This window comes from Macaca mulatta, chromosome 9 (genome assembly GCF_049350105.2).
Source record: "Macaca mulatta isolate MMU2019108-1 chromosome 9, T2T-MMU8v2.0, whole genome shotgun sequence".
Lineage (NCBI taxonomy): Eukaryota > Metazoa > Chordata > Mammalia > Primates > Cercopithecidae > Macaca > Macaca mulatta.
The window spans coordinates 81,757,345-81,771,413 of NC_133414.1; the positions used below are offsets into that span (position 1 = coordinate 81,757,345).

At 38.2% G+C, this 14,069-nt stretch overlaps 1 protein-coding gene across 20 annotated transcripts in view; it reads left to right on the forward strand.

Moving 5' to 3' along the window:
- Window positions 1-14,069, forward strand: part of HERC4 (HECT and RLD domain containing E3 ubiquitin protein ligase 4) — a 152,642-nt gene that overhangs the window by 64,025 nt on the left and 74,548 nt on the right. For 8 of the 20 annotated variants that reach the window (XM_077944928.1, XM_077944927.1, XM_077944926.1 and 5 more), the window contains one exon: window positions 11,588-11,680. The exons of the other annotated variants lie outside the window; for them this stretch is intronic. In XM_077944928.1, the coding sequence (XP_077801054.1) occupies window positions 11,588-11,680 (93 nt within the window). The remainder of the gene's footprint in view (window positions 1-11,587; window positions 11,681-14,069) is intronic. 20 annotated transcript variants of the gene reach the window in all.

Genomic DNA, 14,069 nt, shown 5'->3' on the forward strand with positions numbered 1-14,069 from the left:
GAGAGTGCTTGCATCACCTCTACCCCAACTCTTAAGAATCTCAGCACAGAGAGAGAGAGAGAGAGAGGGAAACTTCATTTGTTTGAGGGAGAGTAAGGGAGAAGAATAAGAGATTCTGCCTAGTAATCCAGGGAATTCTCTGAGATCTTACCCAGGTTCACCAAGGCAATACCTCTATGAGTTGGCAAGAGTCACAGTTTTGCTGGGCGTGGTGGTGTGTACATGTAGTCCCACCTACTTAGGAAGCTGAGACAGGAGGATCACTTGGACTCAGGAGCTCTGGGCTGTAATGTGCTCTGCTGATTGGGTGTTCAAACTAAGTTTGACATTAATATAGTGACTTCCTGGGAGTGGGGGGCCACCAGGTTGCCTAAGGAGGGGTGAACTGGCTCAGGTTGGAAATGGAGCAGGTCAAAACTCCCATGCTGATCAGTAGTGGGATTGTGCCTGTGAATAGCCACTGCACTCCAGCCTGGGCAACCATAGTGAGACTCTGTCTCTTTAAAAAAAGAAATTTGTGTTACTGGGCTTGGAGTGTTCACTAATGCAGATGGCTGCAGTGACTGAAGAATTGAGATAGTTACACTCAATTCCTTTTGAATACTTGGAATGCCTTCCCAAGAAGTTCAGATACAAACAAGTACAGACTGCAAAGAATAGAATAAATACCTAACTCTTCAATGCTTAGACATCGACAAAAATTTAGAAGCATCAAGACGATCCAGGAAAACATGACCTCACCAAACCAATGAAATAAGGCACTAGTGACCAAACATGAAGAGACAAAGCTATGTGACTTTTCAGAGATTCAGAACAGCAGTTTTGAGAAATCTCAACTAAACTGAAGATAAACAGAGAAGAAGTTCAGAATCCTATCAGATAAATTTAACAGAGATTGAAACAATGGTAAAATATCAAAGAGAAATTCTGGAGTTAGAAATTTAATTGACAACCTGGAGAATGCATCAGAGGCTCTCAACAGCAGAATTGATCAAGCAGAAGAAAGAATTAGCATGAAGACATGCTATATGAAAATATACAGAGTTGACAAAAGACATGAGTGAAGTACTCCCACAGGATCTAGAAAATAGCCTCAAAAGGGCAATTCTAAGGGTTACTGGCCTTAAAGAGGAGGTAGAAGGAGAGATAGGGATAGAAAGTTTATTTAAAAGCTAATAATTAGACCTTTTCAATCGTAAAGAAAAATCAGTATTCAAGTGCAAGGTTATAGAACACCAAGCGGATTTAACCCAAATAAGACTATCTCAAGACATTTGATAATCAAACTAAAACTCCCAAAGGTCAGGGATAAAGAAAGGATCTCAAAAGCAGCAAGAGAAAAGAAACAGCATACAATAGGGCTCTAGTACATCTAGCAGCAGACTTCTCAGTGGAAACCTTACAGAATAGGAGAGAATGGCATGACATACTTAAAGTGCTAAAGGAAAATAACGTTTATCCCAGAATATTATATCCAGTGAAAATATCCTTCAGATGTGAAGGAGAGTAAAGACTATCCCAGACAAACAAAAACTGAGGGGCGGCCGGGCATGGTGGCTCATGCCTATAATCACAGCACTTTGGGAGGCTGAGGCAGGCAGATCACCTGAGGTCAGGAATTGGAGACCAGCCTGGCCAACATGGTGAAACCCCGTCTCTACTAAAAATAAAAATAAAAAAATTAGCTGGGCATGGTGGCTGTAATCCCAGCTACTCAGGAGGCTGAGGCAGGAGAATCGCTTGAACCTGGGAGATGGAGGGGGTTCCATCAACAGCAGACCTGTTCTATAAGAAATGCTAAAGGGAGTTTTTCATTGTGAAGGAAAGGGACATTAATGAACAATAACAAATCAACTGAAGATACAAAACTCACTGGTGATAGTACACAGACAAATATAAAATATTATAACACTAGTCGTGGTGTACAAACTACTCATCTTGAGTAAGAAGACTAAAATATCAGATCAAAAATAACTACAGCAACTTGTAAAGACATATACAGTATAATAAGATATAAATAGGTGTAACAAAATTAAAGAGCAGGGGAAAAGATGATGAAGTTTAAAGTTTTTATCAGTTTTCTCTTTGCTTATTTGTTTTTGTAATGAGAGTAAACTTGTCATCAGTTAAGATGTTATTTGCAAGCCTGGTAACCTCAGATCAGATCAGAAAACAGGAGGCAAGAGGATTGCTTGAACCCAGGAGTTTGAGACCAACCTAGGCAACATAGTGATACCCCATTTCTATAAAATATAAAAATTATGCTGGCATCGTGGCACATGCCCATAGTCCTGGTTATTTGGGAGGCTGAGGTAGGAGGATTGTTTGATCCAGGAGGTTGAGGCTGCAGTGAGCCATGATTGTGCCACTGCACTTCAGTGTGGGCAATAGAGCAAGACCATGTCTCAAAAAACAAAATTAATAGATGCATAGAAAATTTAAAAAAAAAAAAAGGAAATTAAAACATTCCAACAGAGAAAGTCACATTCACAAAAAGGAAGAAAGAAGGAAAGAAGGAAGAGAAGACCATAAAACAAGAAAGCAAATTTTACAATGTCAGGAATAAGTCCTTATTAACAATAACATTTAGTAAACGGACTAAACTGCCCAGTCAAAAGACACTGAGTGACTGGCTGGATGAAAAAATAAGACCCAGTGATCTGCTCCCTGCAAAGAAACACACTTCACCTATAAAGAAACATACACTGAAAATAAAGGAATGGAAAAAGATATTCCATGCAAATGGAAACCAAAAAGAGGAGTAGCTATACTTATATCAGACAAAACAGATTTCAAGACAAAAAGTATAAGAAGATATAGAAGGTCATTGTATAATGATAAAAGGATTAGTTCAACAAGAGGATATAACAGGTATAAATATATGTGCACCCAACACTAGAAAACCCAGATATACAAAGCAAATATTAGAGCTAACAAGAGAAACAGACCCTAATAAAATTACAGCATAATATTGGCATAAAAACAGACACATGGACCAATGGAACAGAACAGAGAACTCAGAAATAAATTCACATATGTACAGTGAATTCATTTTGGACAAGGGCGCCAAGGACATACATTGGAAAAAGGATATTCTTTTCAATAAATGGTACTGGGAAACCTGGATATCCATATGCAGAAGAATGAAACTAGACCCCTCATATGGTTAGGCTTTGTGTCCCCACCCAAATCTCATCTTGAATTATAATCCCCATAATCCCCATGTATCAACGGAGAGACCGGGTGGAGGTAATTGAATCATGGAAGCGGTTTCCTCCATGCTGTTCTTGAGATAATGAGTGAGTTCTCACAGGATCTGATTGTTTTATAAGGGGCTCTACCCCAGTTTGCTCGACACCTCTCCTTCCTGCCACCTTGTGAAGAAGGTGCTTTGCTTCCTCTTCGCCTTCTGCCATGATTGTAAGTCTCCTGAGGCCTCCCCAGCTATGATGAACTGTGAGTCAATTAAACCTCTTTTCTTTATAAATTACCCAGTCTCAGGCAGTTATTTATAGCAGCATGAAAACAGATGAATATACCCGTATCTCTCACTATATACAAAAAGCATGTACAAATGGAATAAAAACTTAAATCTAAGACCTGAAACTATTATAAGAAAGCTGAGGAAACTCTGTAGTACATTGGTCTGGGCAAAAATTTCTTGAGTGATACTCCGCAAGCACAGGCAACCAAAGCAAAAGTGGGCAAATGAGATCACATCAAGTTAAAAAGCTTCTACACAGCATAGGGAACAATAAAGTGAAGAAACAACTCACAGAATGGGAGAAAATATTTGCAAACTACCCATCTGATAAGGAATTGATAACCATAATATATAAAGAGCTGAAACAACTCTATAGGAAAAATCTAATAATCTCTTTAAAAAATGAGCAAAAGATCTGAATAGGCATTTCTCAAAAGAAGGTATACAAATGGCTAACAAGTATATGATAGGTACTCAGCATCATTAGAGAAATGCAAATCAAAACTAAAATGAGGTATTATCTCACTCTGGTTAAAATGGCTTTTGTCTAAAAGATGGGCAATAACAAATGCTGGCAAGGATATGGAGAAAAGGGAACCCTTGTACATAGTTGGTAGGAATGTAAATTAGTACTGCCACTATGTAGAACACTATGGAGATTCCTTAAAAAGACTAAAAATAGAACTACCATATGATCCATTGCTGGGTATATACCCAAAAGAAAGGAAATCTGTACATCACAGAGGTGTTTGCACTCCCATGTTTATTGCAGTGCTGTTCACAATAGCCAGGATTTGGAATCAATTTGAGCGTTCATCAACAGACATGGATAAAGAAAATGTGGTGTATATATACACAATGGAATACTATTCAGCCATAAAAAAGAATGAGATCCTGTCTTTTGCAACAATATGAGAACTGGAGGACAGTATGTTAAGTGAAATAGCCAGCACAGAAAGACAGTCACATGTTTTCACTTGGTGGTGGAAACTAAAAATTTAAACAATTGTACTCACAGAGATAGAAGATAGAATGATGGTTACCAGAGGCTGGAAAGGATAGTGGTGTAAGGGGAGAAAATAAGGGTAGTTAATAAGTACAAAGATGTAGTTAATAAAATTAATAAGGCCTAGTATTTCATAGCACAACACAGTGACTACAGTCGAGAATAATTTATTGTACATTTAAAAATAACTAAATTTATTATTGGAACATTTGTAACACAAAGAAATGATAAGTGCTTGAGGGGATGGATACTCCATTAATTCTCATGTGATTTTTACACATTGTATGCCTGTATCAAAATGTCTCATGTATCCCATAAATATATATACCTCCTGTGTACTCATTAAAATAAGGCCAGGCGTAGTGGATCAGGCCTGTAATCCCAGCACGTTGGGAGGCCAACGTGTGTGGATCACTTGAGGTCAGGAGTTTGAAACCAGCCTGGCCAACTTGGTGAAACTCCGTCTAAAATACAAAAAATACAAAAAATTAGCTGGGTGTGGTGGCAGACACCTGTAGTCCAAGCTACTCAGGAGGCTGAGACAGGAGAATCGCTTGAACCCAGGAGGCAGAGGTTGCAGTGAGCTGAGATTGCACTACTGCACTCCAGCCTTGGCAACAGAGTGAGACTCCCATCTCAAAAAAACAAAACAACAAAAAAAAAATTTAAAAAAATTAAACATTTTAAATTTGCCTTTTATATCCTTGCTGCTTTAGCCAAACTTGTATATGCCTATTTTTTAATCTATTATTCTTGCAACTCTGATTATTTTTTCATTGATGTTAATTTGCTGCTTAAATAGTTGGAAATATTTGAATGCTGTTTTCTCATTCATTTTTTTGACAACCTGAAACCCAGATGTCCTTCTTTATATATATATATATATTTTTGCTCTCCCAAATTTCCTCAGAATTGTCTTCTCATTTATCTGTTGATGGAAACCAGAATCCTGATTTTCTATAAAGTGATGCAAAAATTGAGTCACATGTGTGTGTTAGTAGATTTTATCTATTCACAGTGACGAGGATACTATGAAGGTTGACATTTGTAAAGGTCCAGTGCTTTTTATTGTAAATAATCTTGATGATTTTTTTATAATTAAAAAGATTTTTCAGTTATGCTAATATTTAACAAAGGTCACCATTACTTAGGAATGCATTTTGGCACCTTGGAAACTGCAGACCTTGAGATTATTTGCATTAGAATGGGGAAGGAGTTGATGTTTTAAAATCAGTCGTTTTTGCTGCAGTTTAGTTTCATCAAAAAATTGTGATACATTGTAGCCAAAAGGTGGAAACAACCCATGTCCATCAGTAGATGAATGAATGAAAAAAATCATATATGTCTATAGCGGAATGGTATTCAGCCATATAAAGGAATGAAATTCTCATACATTATGCAACATGTATGAATCTGGAGAACATTATGTGGGGTGAAAGACAGACACAGAAGGACAAATATCATGAGTCTACTGATAAGAGGTACCTAGAACAACCAAATTCATAGACAGAAATAGTGGTTACCAGTTCCTAGAGGGAGGAGGGAATGGAGAGTTATTGTTTAATGGGTTTCTGTTTTAGAAGATGAAGTTCTAGAAATGATTAGTGGTGATAGTTGCACAACATTGTGAATATACTTGCTACCACTGAATTGTGCAGTTAAAATGGTTAAAATTGTAAATTTTATGTATATTTTATGATACATTGTGTAAAAATTGATCATCTTTTTGCACTGTACTCAAGCTGTATAGGATAAAAACTAGTTACATATGAATTTAATTTACCAATTCTAGCCCTTCCAGAGGTTAAACTCATGGCCCCCAGCATGAATTGCATTTTAATCATAAACTATCTTTGTGGGCAATGCCATGGGTAAACAAGCGGACTTTTTAATTTTTTTAAATACAAGGTCTCACTCTGTTGCCCAGGCTAGAGTGCTGTGACATGATCACAGCTCACTGCAACCTCAACCTCCCAGGCTCAAGCAGTCCTTTCACCTCAGCCTCCTAAGTAGCTGGGACTACAGGTGCTTGCCACCACACCCAGCTAATTTTTAAATTTTTTTGTAGAGACGGGGTCTCACTATGTTGCCCAGGCTAGTGTTGTACTCCTGGATTCAAGTGATCCTCCTGCCTTGGCGTCCCAAAGTGCTGGGATTACACATATGGGATTACACTGCACCCAGCTGACAAGAGGACATTCTTAATAGCCACAATATTCCTTTGGTTTAGAGATGATTATCTCTCTGGAGCCAGGAAAGGGGCACACCTTTCTTTAAAATGTATAAAGTTTAAACAACTATATTAGTTTGCTTGAGTTGCTTGTAACAAACTACCACAAACTCGGTGGCTTGAACAATACAAATTTATTGGCTCACTATTCTGCAGACTAGAAGTCCGAATTTAGAGTTGCTTCCTTCTGAAGGCTATAAGAAGAATCTGTTACATGTGTCTTTCCTAGTTTCTGGTGGTTTGCTGTCAATCTTTGGCATTCCTTGGCTTGTAGACCTTGGCCTTCTTTGTGTATGTTTCTGTGTCCAAATTCCCCCTTTTATAAGGACACAAATTATATTGGGTTATGGACCTACCCTACTCCATTATGACCTTAACTAATTACATCTGCAGTGACCTTATTTCCAAATAAGATCATATTCTGAGATATTAGGGATTAGGATTTCAACATACAATATTTTTTTCTTCTTTCTTTTTCCTTTTTTTTTTTTTTTTGAGACAGGGTCTGGCTCTGTTGCCCAGGCTGGAGTGCAGTGGCATGACCTCGGTTCACTGCAGCCTCCACCTCCCAGGCTCAAGCGATCCTCCCGCCTCAGCCTCCTGAGTAGCTGGGACTACAGGTGCATGCCACCACACCCAATTAACTTTTTGTATTTTTTGTAGAGATGGGGTTTTACCATGTTGCCCAGCATGTTCTCCAATTTCTGAGCTCAGGCAATCTGCCTACCTGGGCTTCCAAAGTGCTGGGATTACAGGCATGAGCCACTGTGCCTCATCCAATATGCAAAGTTTTAGGAGACCCGGTTCAATCCATAGCAATACCCCAGACCTGCTGAGCTAACCTTTACTGCACAGAGGGTATCCTCAGCATCACCCCTGTTAGTACAGGCAAACTTTGTTCCTTCAGATGACTTATTGGCTGGTGTGATAGCTTCCACCTGTAACCCCAGCACTTTGAGAGGCTGAGGCAGAAGGATTGCCTGAGGTTAGGAGTCCAAGACCAGCCTGGGCAACATAGCGAGATCCTGTCTCTATAAAAGAAAAAAAAGTGACTTGTCATACCTGATTAAGTAACCATCATTCTCAAATATAACACTTCAGATAAGTCTTTGGTTGCATAATAGATTTTTTTCAGTTATATTCTAGTAGGAAAGGGAACATATTCTTATTGAACCTTTGTAAATAATTATATTACTAATAAAGGAAGGGAGACTCAGTAAGAGATGAAATTCTGGGCATCAGTGAGAATCAGGTATCATTTTTAATTAGTTCCTTTTAGTTTACCAAAGCAGAGTTTATGAAATTGTTTAGAAAGGAAAAATAAGCACAAAATCAAAATTAAACATTCAAACATGTAACCATAATAAAATTTTCTTCATCAATGCATTCTTTCTTATGTAGTGAGTTCTTATTCTGCTGGACCTTGGGTTAGCAGTTTCATGAAATGTCTGCTTCTCAACTAACAAAAAAGATTATGAGAAATCCTAATACACTTCACTGCTACATTTTGAAAGTTACGTTAAGAGAGATCTCTTCAGAACCCAATACCTAAGTGTCTTTTCTTTGATATATACATTGTTTCACACACCTGATGGAATCCTTTTAACAAGGCTCTGAAACTCCATTGTTGAAAACACAAACTGGCCTGTAGCTTGTAGGAGAGTCTTTGGGCAAGCATCAGAGCAGACAAAAACTACTAATAGGTAATAGAGGCTTAAAATAACTGTGGCTAGTTTGTTACTGATAATTATCAAATGATATGATCTGATGAAGATTCATAGTAAGAATAATAATGTTTCCAAAGATGATGATTAGGCCTATTTTCAAGGAACTCAGTGACTCTTACGTCTGATATGTAAATATAGCTGAATATAATCATTTATAGACAAAAACAAAATCTTGAGATACAGCATTATCTTGAGATCTAATATACCAGGTATACATAAGAATATCAAAAGATCCAGCAAGTCTGGGATCAAGCCTAGACATATTTTTATTATTTTATTTTAATTTTATAAAACTCCATAGGAGCCGGGCGCAGTGGCTCATGCCTGTAATCCCAGCATTTTGGGAGGCTGAGATGGGTGGATCACTAGAGGTCAGGAGTTCGAGACCAACATGGTGAAACCCCGTCTCTACTAAAAATATAAAAATTAGCCGGGCATGGTGGCGCACACCTGTAGTCCCAGCTCGCTGCGGCTGAGACAGGAGAATCACTTGAACCCGGGAGGAGGAGGTTGCAGTGAGCTGAGATTGCGCCATTGCACTTCATCCTGGGCGACAAGAGTGAAACTCCATCACAAAAAAAAAACAACTCCATGGGTAAGCCTGAAGAAGATCCCCTTTTGAGAACTCCTGGCATAGAATATGTGGATTAGAAACAGTAAGGCTAGAGAACCACTAGCATAAGTGAGAATTAGAGCAGTAACGTTGTGCCAGAAAACACTTTAAATAATAACTGAAATTAGAACTGGATAGCACTATACTTTTTTTTTTTTTTTTTTTTTTTTAAATTGAGGTGGAGTGTCACTTTTGCGCAGGCTGGAATACAGTGGCATGATCTTGGCTCAGTGCAGCTTCCGCCTCCCAGGTTCAAATAATTCTCCTGCCTCAGCCTCCTGAGTAGCTGGAATTACAAGCAGTGCCACCACACCCAGCTAATTTTTGTATTTTCAGTAGAGATGGGGTTTCACCATTTTGGCCAGGCTGGTCTCAAACCCCTGACCTCAGGTGATCCACCTGCCTTGGCCTCCCAAAATGCTGGGATTACAGGCATGAGCCAACATGCCTGGTCTGTATGATTTTTATTTGTATTATTATTATTTTTTGGGAGCTTTTGGGGTTTCTTAAAAAAATATTTTCCAGCGGGGTGCAGTGGCTCACGCCTGTAATCCCAGCACTTTGGGAGGCCGATGCGAGTGGATCATGAGGTCAAGAGATCAAGACCATCCTGGCCAACATGGTGGAAACTCCGTCTCTACCAAAAATACAAAAATTAGCTAGACGTGGTGCCACACACCTATATAGTCTCAGCTACTCGAGAGGCTGAGGCAGGAGAATTGCTTGAACCTGGGAGGCGGAGGTTGCAGTGAGCCGAGATCACGCCACTGCACTCCAGCCTGGCAACAGAGCGAGACTTCGTCTCAAAAACAAAGAAAAATATTTTCTATCCATGGTTGGTTGAATCTGCAAATATGGAACCTATAGATATGGAGGGCTGACTGTGTTTCTTCTGCCTCTTACAAGAGCACAAGTCATGGTGGATTAGGGCCTAATTTCCAAAAAGAGGAAATTTATGTTACTAAGAAACCCTCTTTAGTATCAAAGAAATGCAAATTTGAAAAGCAAGAGGATAATAAATAAAATAAATAAAGCCTAAATTTAATAATCACCTCTTTAATGCCCTTATCTCCAAATACAGTCACATTCTGAGGTACTCAGGGTTAAAGCTTCAGATCTATTTGGGTTGGGGATACAGTTCAGCTCATCACAGGAAGGCAAAAATCAAATAAGTATGAGAGGAAATGTGGATACTTCATTAAGATATAATCATAGGTGCTTGAGAAATAATAGTTACCTATTTTACTAAAGTGACATAAATATAGATGATAATATGATTGAAAAGAATTTTAGCTGTTTTGTAAGTCAGGAGCCTTTGTTCTTTTTTCCTCTTAAATTTAAAGAACAATAAAATCAACATAAAGCATAGAATATTATTTTAATAAAACAGATTATTTGCTATCTAGCAGATTACACAAAAAGTAAAGAGTAACATTTTTATCATAGGTATTTATCAGTAAACCAAGGGAGCAGGTCCTTCAAAATGGAGTGAACTTTGCTAAGATGTTAACCATTTTATAGCTTCTTTCAGACTCAGGTATAAACTGAGGAAAATAAAATTCATTTCCCCACTTGTATCTTTAGTTGTGCTCTTTAATATTCTGGAACAAACTGACATTTTGCTTGAGTTCAGTATTTCTGTCTCAGAGGGTTCTTGAAGTCAAAATGATTTTCTTTTTCTTTTTGTTTTGAGATGGAGTCTTGCTCTGTTGCCCAAGCTGGAGTGCAGTAGAGCAATCTCAGCTGACTGCAAGCTCTGCCTCCTGGGCTCACGCCATTCTCCTGCCTCAGCCTCCCGAATACCTGGGACTACAGACACCTGCCACCATGCCCGGCTAATTTTTTTTTTTTTTGTATTTTTAGTAGACGGGGTTTCACTGTATGTCTCAATCTCCTGGCCTCGTGATCCACCCGCCTTGGCCTCCCAAATTGCTGGGATTACAGGCGTGAGCCACCATGCCCGGCCAGTCAAAATGATTTTCATATTAATACTAAGATGTTTTCTATGCTAAATGTAGTGCATTCAATATTGTTCATCTTCAAATAAAAAAGTATTTTTTAAGTTTCTCAATTTTAAGTTCTAATACGTTAAATATTAATGATTTTAACCCATGTAAACAAAGCCCTTTGGAGTCCTGAATAAGTGCTAAGAGTGGAAAGGGACCCCCAGACCATCAAAACTACTCGTTTTCCTCGTTAAACAAAAGCACATACACAATTGTATCTCTATCAGTGTTTTGCTTCTAATTAGAAGTACAATTTACAGAATTGTAAATAGCTCAAAGACGGTGAAAGGTGGAGATAATCCTAAACAGTGCACTAATCAAGACTCTGTTTTTTGTGGGGTAGGGGGTTCTATTTCAAGGTCTTCAAAATTTCCCTGACAATGTATTTTGTAAAGAAGAAGAAAGCTGTCCAGGCTGGATTACAGCAACGTGATCACAGCTCACTCCACTCTCGACCTCTTGGACTCAGACTACAGGCATGCACCACCACGCCTAACTAGTTTTTAATTTTCTTTTTGTAGAGACGAGGTCTTGCCATGTTGTCCAGGCTGGTTGTGAACTCCTGGGCTCAAGTGATCCTCCTACCTTGGCTTCCCAAAGTGCTGGGATTATAGGTATGAGCTACTGTGCCCAGCGGAGAGGAATTTTAAGGACACTTTCAGATAGAGAAAAAGTGGCAAAATTGTTTAGAGTATGTATTACAGGTAGAAGATATGATGCCTATTCATACACATTGAAACAAGTCATCACTATTCTTTAGATAAGGGGGGAAAATTGCTTGACACTTGAAAATTGGGGACAAAAAGGTCAGTTTAGATCCTAATGCCACAATATGCACTAAGATAAACTATAAATGAATTAAAGAGTAAAAGCTTCTTAAGACAAGAAAATATGAGTTGAGGATGGGAAAAGCCTTTCTCAGCATGTATACTATGAGAGTTATAAAGAATTAGATAAATTTGTTTAAATGGAAAAGTAAATGCTCTGTGAGTCAAAATTAAGCAAATAATTACTTGGAAAAAAATATTTGTAACAATTACAACCTAAGGTTAATATCCTGAATATCTAAAGTGCTCATACATATTAATGAAAAAAAAACAAGACATCTAATAGATAAGTAAGACAAACAAATAAAATAAAGGAAATAGAATTTCCTAAAAGAAGAAATTTATATTACTAAGAAACATGCAAAAATTATTACCCTCTTTAGTATCAAAGATATGCAAATTTGAAAAGCAGGAGGATATTAAATAATTGTAAAAGATCAAGTATTAATCCTTTCTTTCCTGTTATAAGGTAACTATATAATAGATAGGGAGAAACTAATGCTTCAGCTACAACATGAAGTAATGCTAACACATCATTTTTCAACCTACAATGAATGAATTCTCTAAGCAATGAGCATCAGTGCCTGCTTGCTACCACCATAAAAAAGAACTCAGTGAAAATTCTTCTCAAAGGAATTATGTGTTTCCTGATGGAACTACTTTCCTGCCTCCATGTAGTAGTTTTACTGAAATGATCAAATGGTGATTTAAACCTATCTAGATTGAACCACCAATTTGCAGAACAGAAGACCAAGCCAAATGTTAGGAGAAATCACAAAGATAAAGTCAGCAAAATCCAGTCTGCATAAAGTTGTATAGGACAAATGACTAGGTTTCTCAAACTTTTTTGAGTAGTGATTAAAAGGAAATTAAGGGTAGGACGCAGTGGCCCACACCTGTAATCCCAGCACTTTGGGAGGCTGAGGTGGGCAGATCACTTGAGGTCAGGAGTTCGGGACCAGCCAGGCCAAAATGGTGAAACCCCGTCTCTGCTAAATACAAAAATTAGGTGTGGTGGTGGGTGCCTGTAATCTCAGCTACTCAGGAGGCTGAGGTTGCAGTAAGCCGAGATTATGCTTCTGCACTCCAACCTGGGCAACAGAGTGAGACCTGTCTCAAAAAATAAAAATAAGACCAGGTGCAGTGGCTCACGCCTGTAATCCCAGCACTTTGGGAGGCCGAGGTGGGCGGATCACCTGAGGTCACGAGTTCAAGACCAGCCTGACCAACATGGAGAAACCCCGTCTCTACCAAAAATACAGAATTAGCCAGATGTGGTGGCCCATGCCTGTAATCCCAGCTAATTGGGAGGCTGAGGTGGGAGAATCGCTTGAACTTGGGAGGTGGAGGTTGCAGTGAACCGAGATCGCGTCACTGCACTCCAGCCTGGGGGACAAGAGTGAAACTCCATCTCATAAATAAATAAATAAATAAATAAATAAATAAATAAAATTTAAAAAGGAAATTAAGGAAACTTAACTTTTGGTACCTAACTCAGCCTCCAGAAACCCATTCATGTATTGTAGATTAGTCAACCATCCTGTAGGGAATTGTTTATAGAGGGCAGTTGCCTTTTAAGAGTAAATAAATAACATCCTGCTAAATCTTTTGAGGAAATGAGCAATTCCATGTAGATTTGTGAGAATTATGTAGAAAAAAGATTTTAGGTTGAACAATTGGCTTATTTAATAGAGATTTGCCCTTTTATTCTTAAAAGTTGTTTTGGCCTTAGGGCATTCTTGTAACTTCCGGAAAATTTGATAGTAATTATGAAATTATCGTTCTAAACTCTGAAGCTCATTTTTGGTATAACCTAGATAAAAATTGTATATTTGTATGGACAGGTATTTACTGATTTCTTTTACAAATAAAACACTGTGCTTGGTTGTAGGGAATAATCAAGGAAATTAACATATGGTCATTTCCTTGAAAAGAATGGATAATTCTATAGCAGCCATGGTCACAAATAATACAAGGTGAAGAATTAGTCAACTAAGGGATGGGAGTAGGTTAACAGCGATAGACTGTGAACTAGCCCAGCAATATTTTTGGTAATAGATACTCTTTCCAGTTTGGGGAGCAGAAGAAAAGAAGAAGGAGGAGGCCTGGAATATCTTTTTCAAAAGAAACTTTGTTGCCCTTTCCTTATTCCTAATAAATGTGCGTATTAATGTAT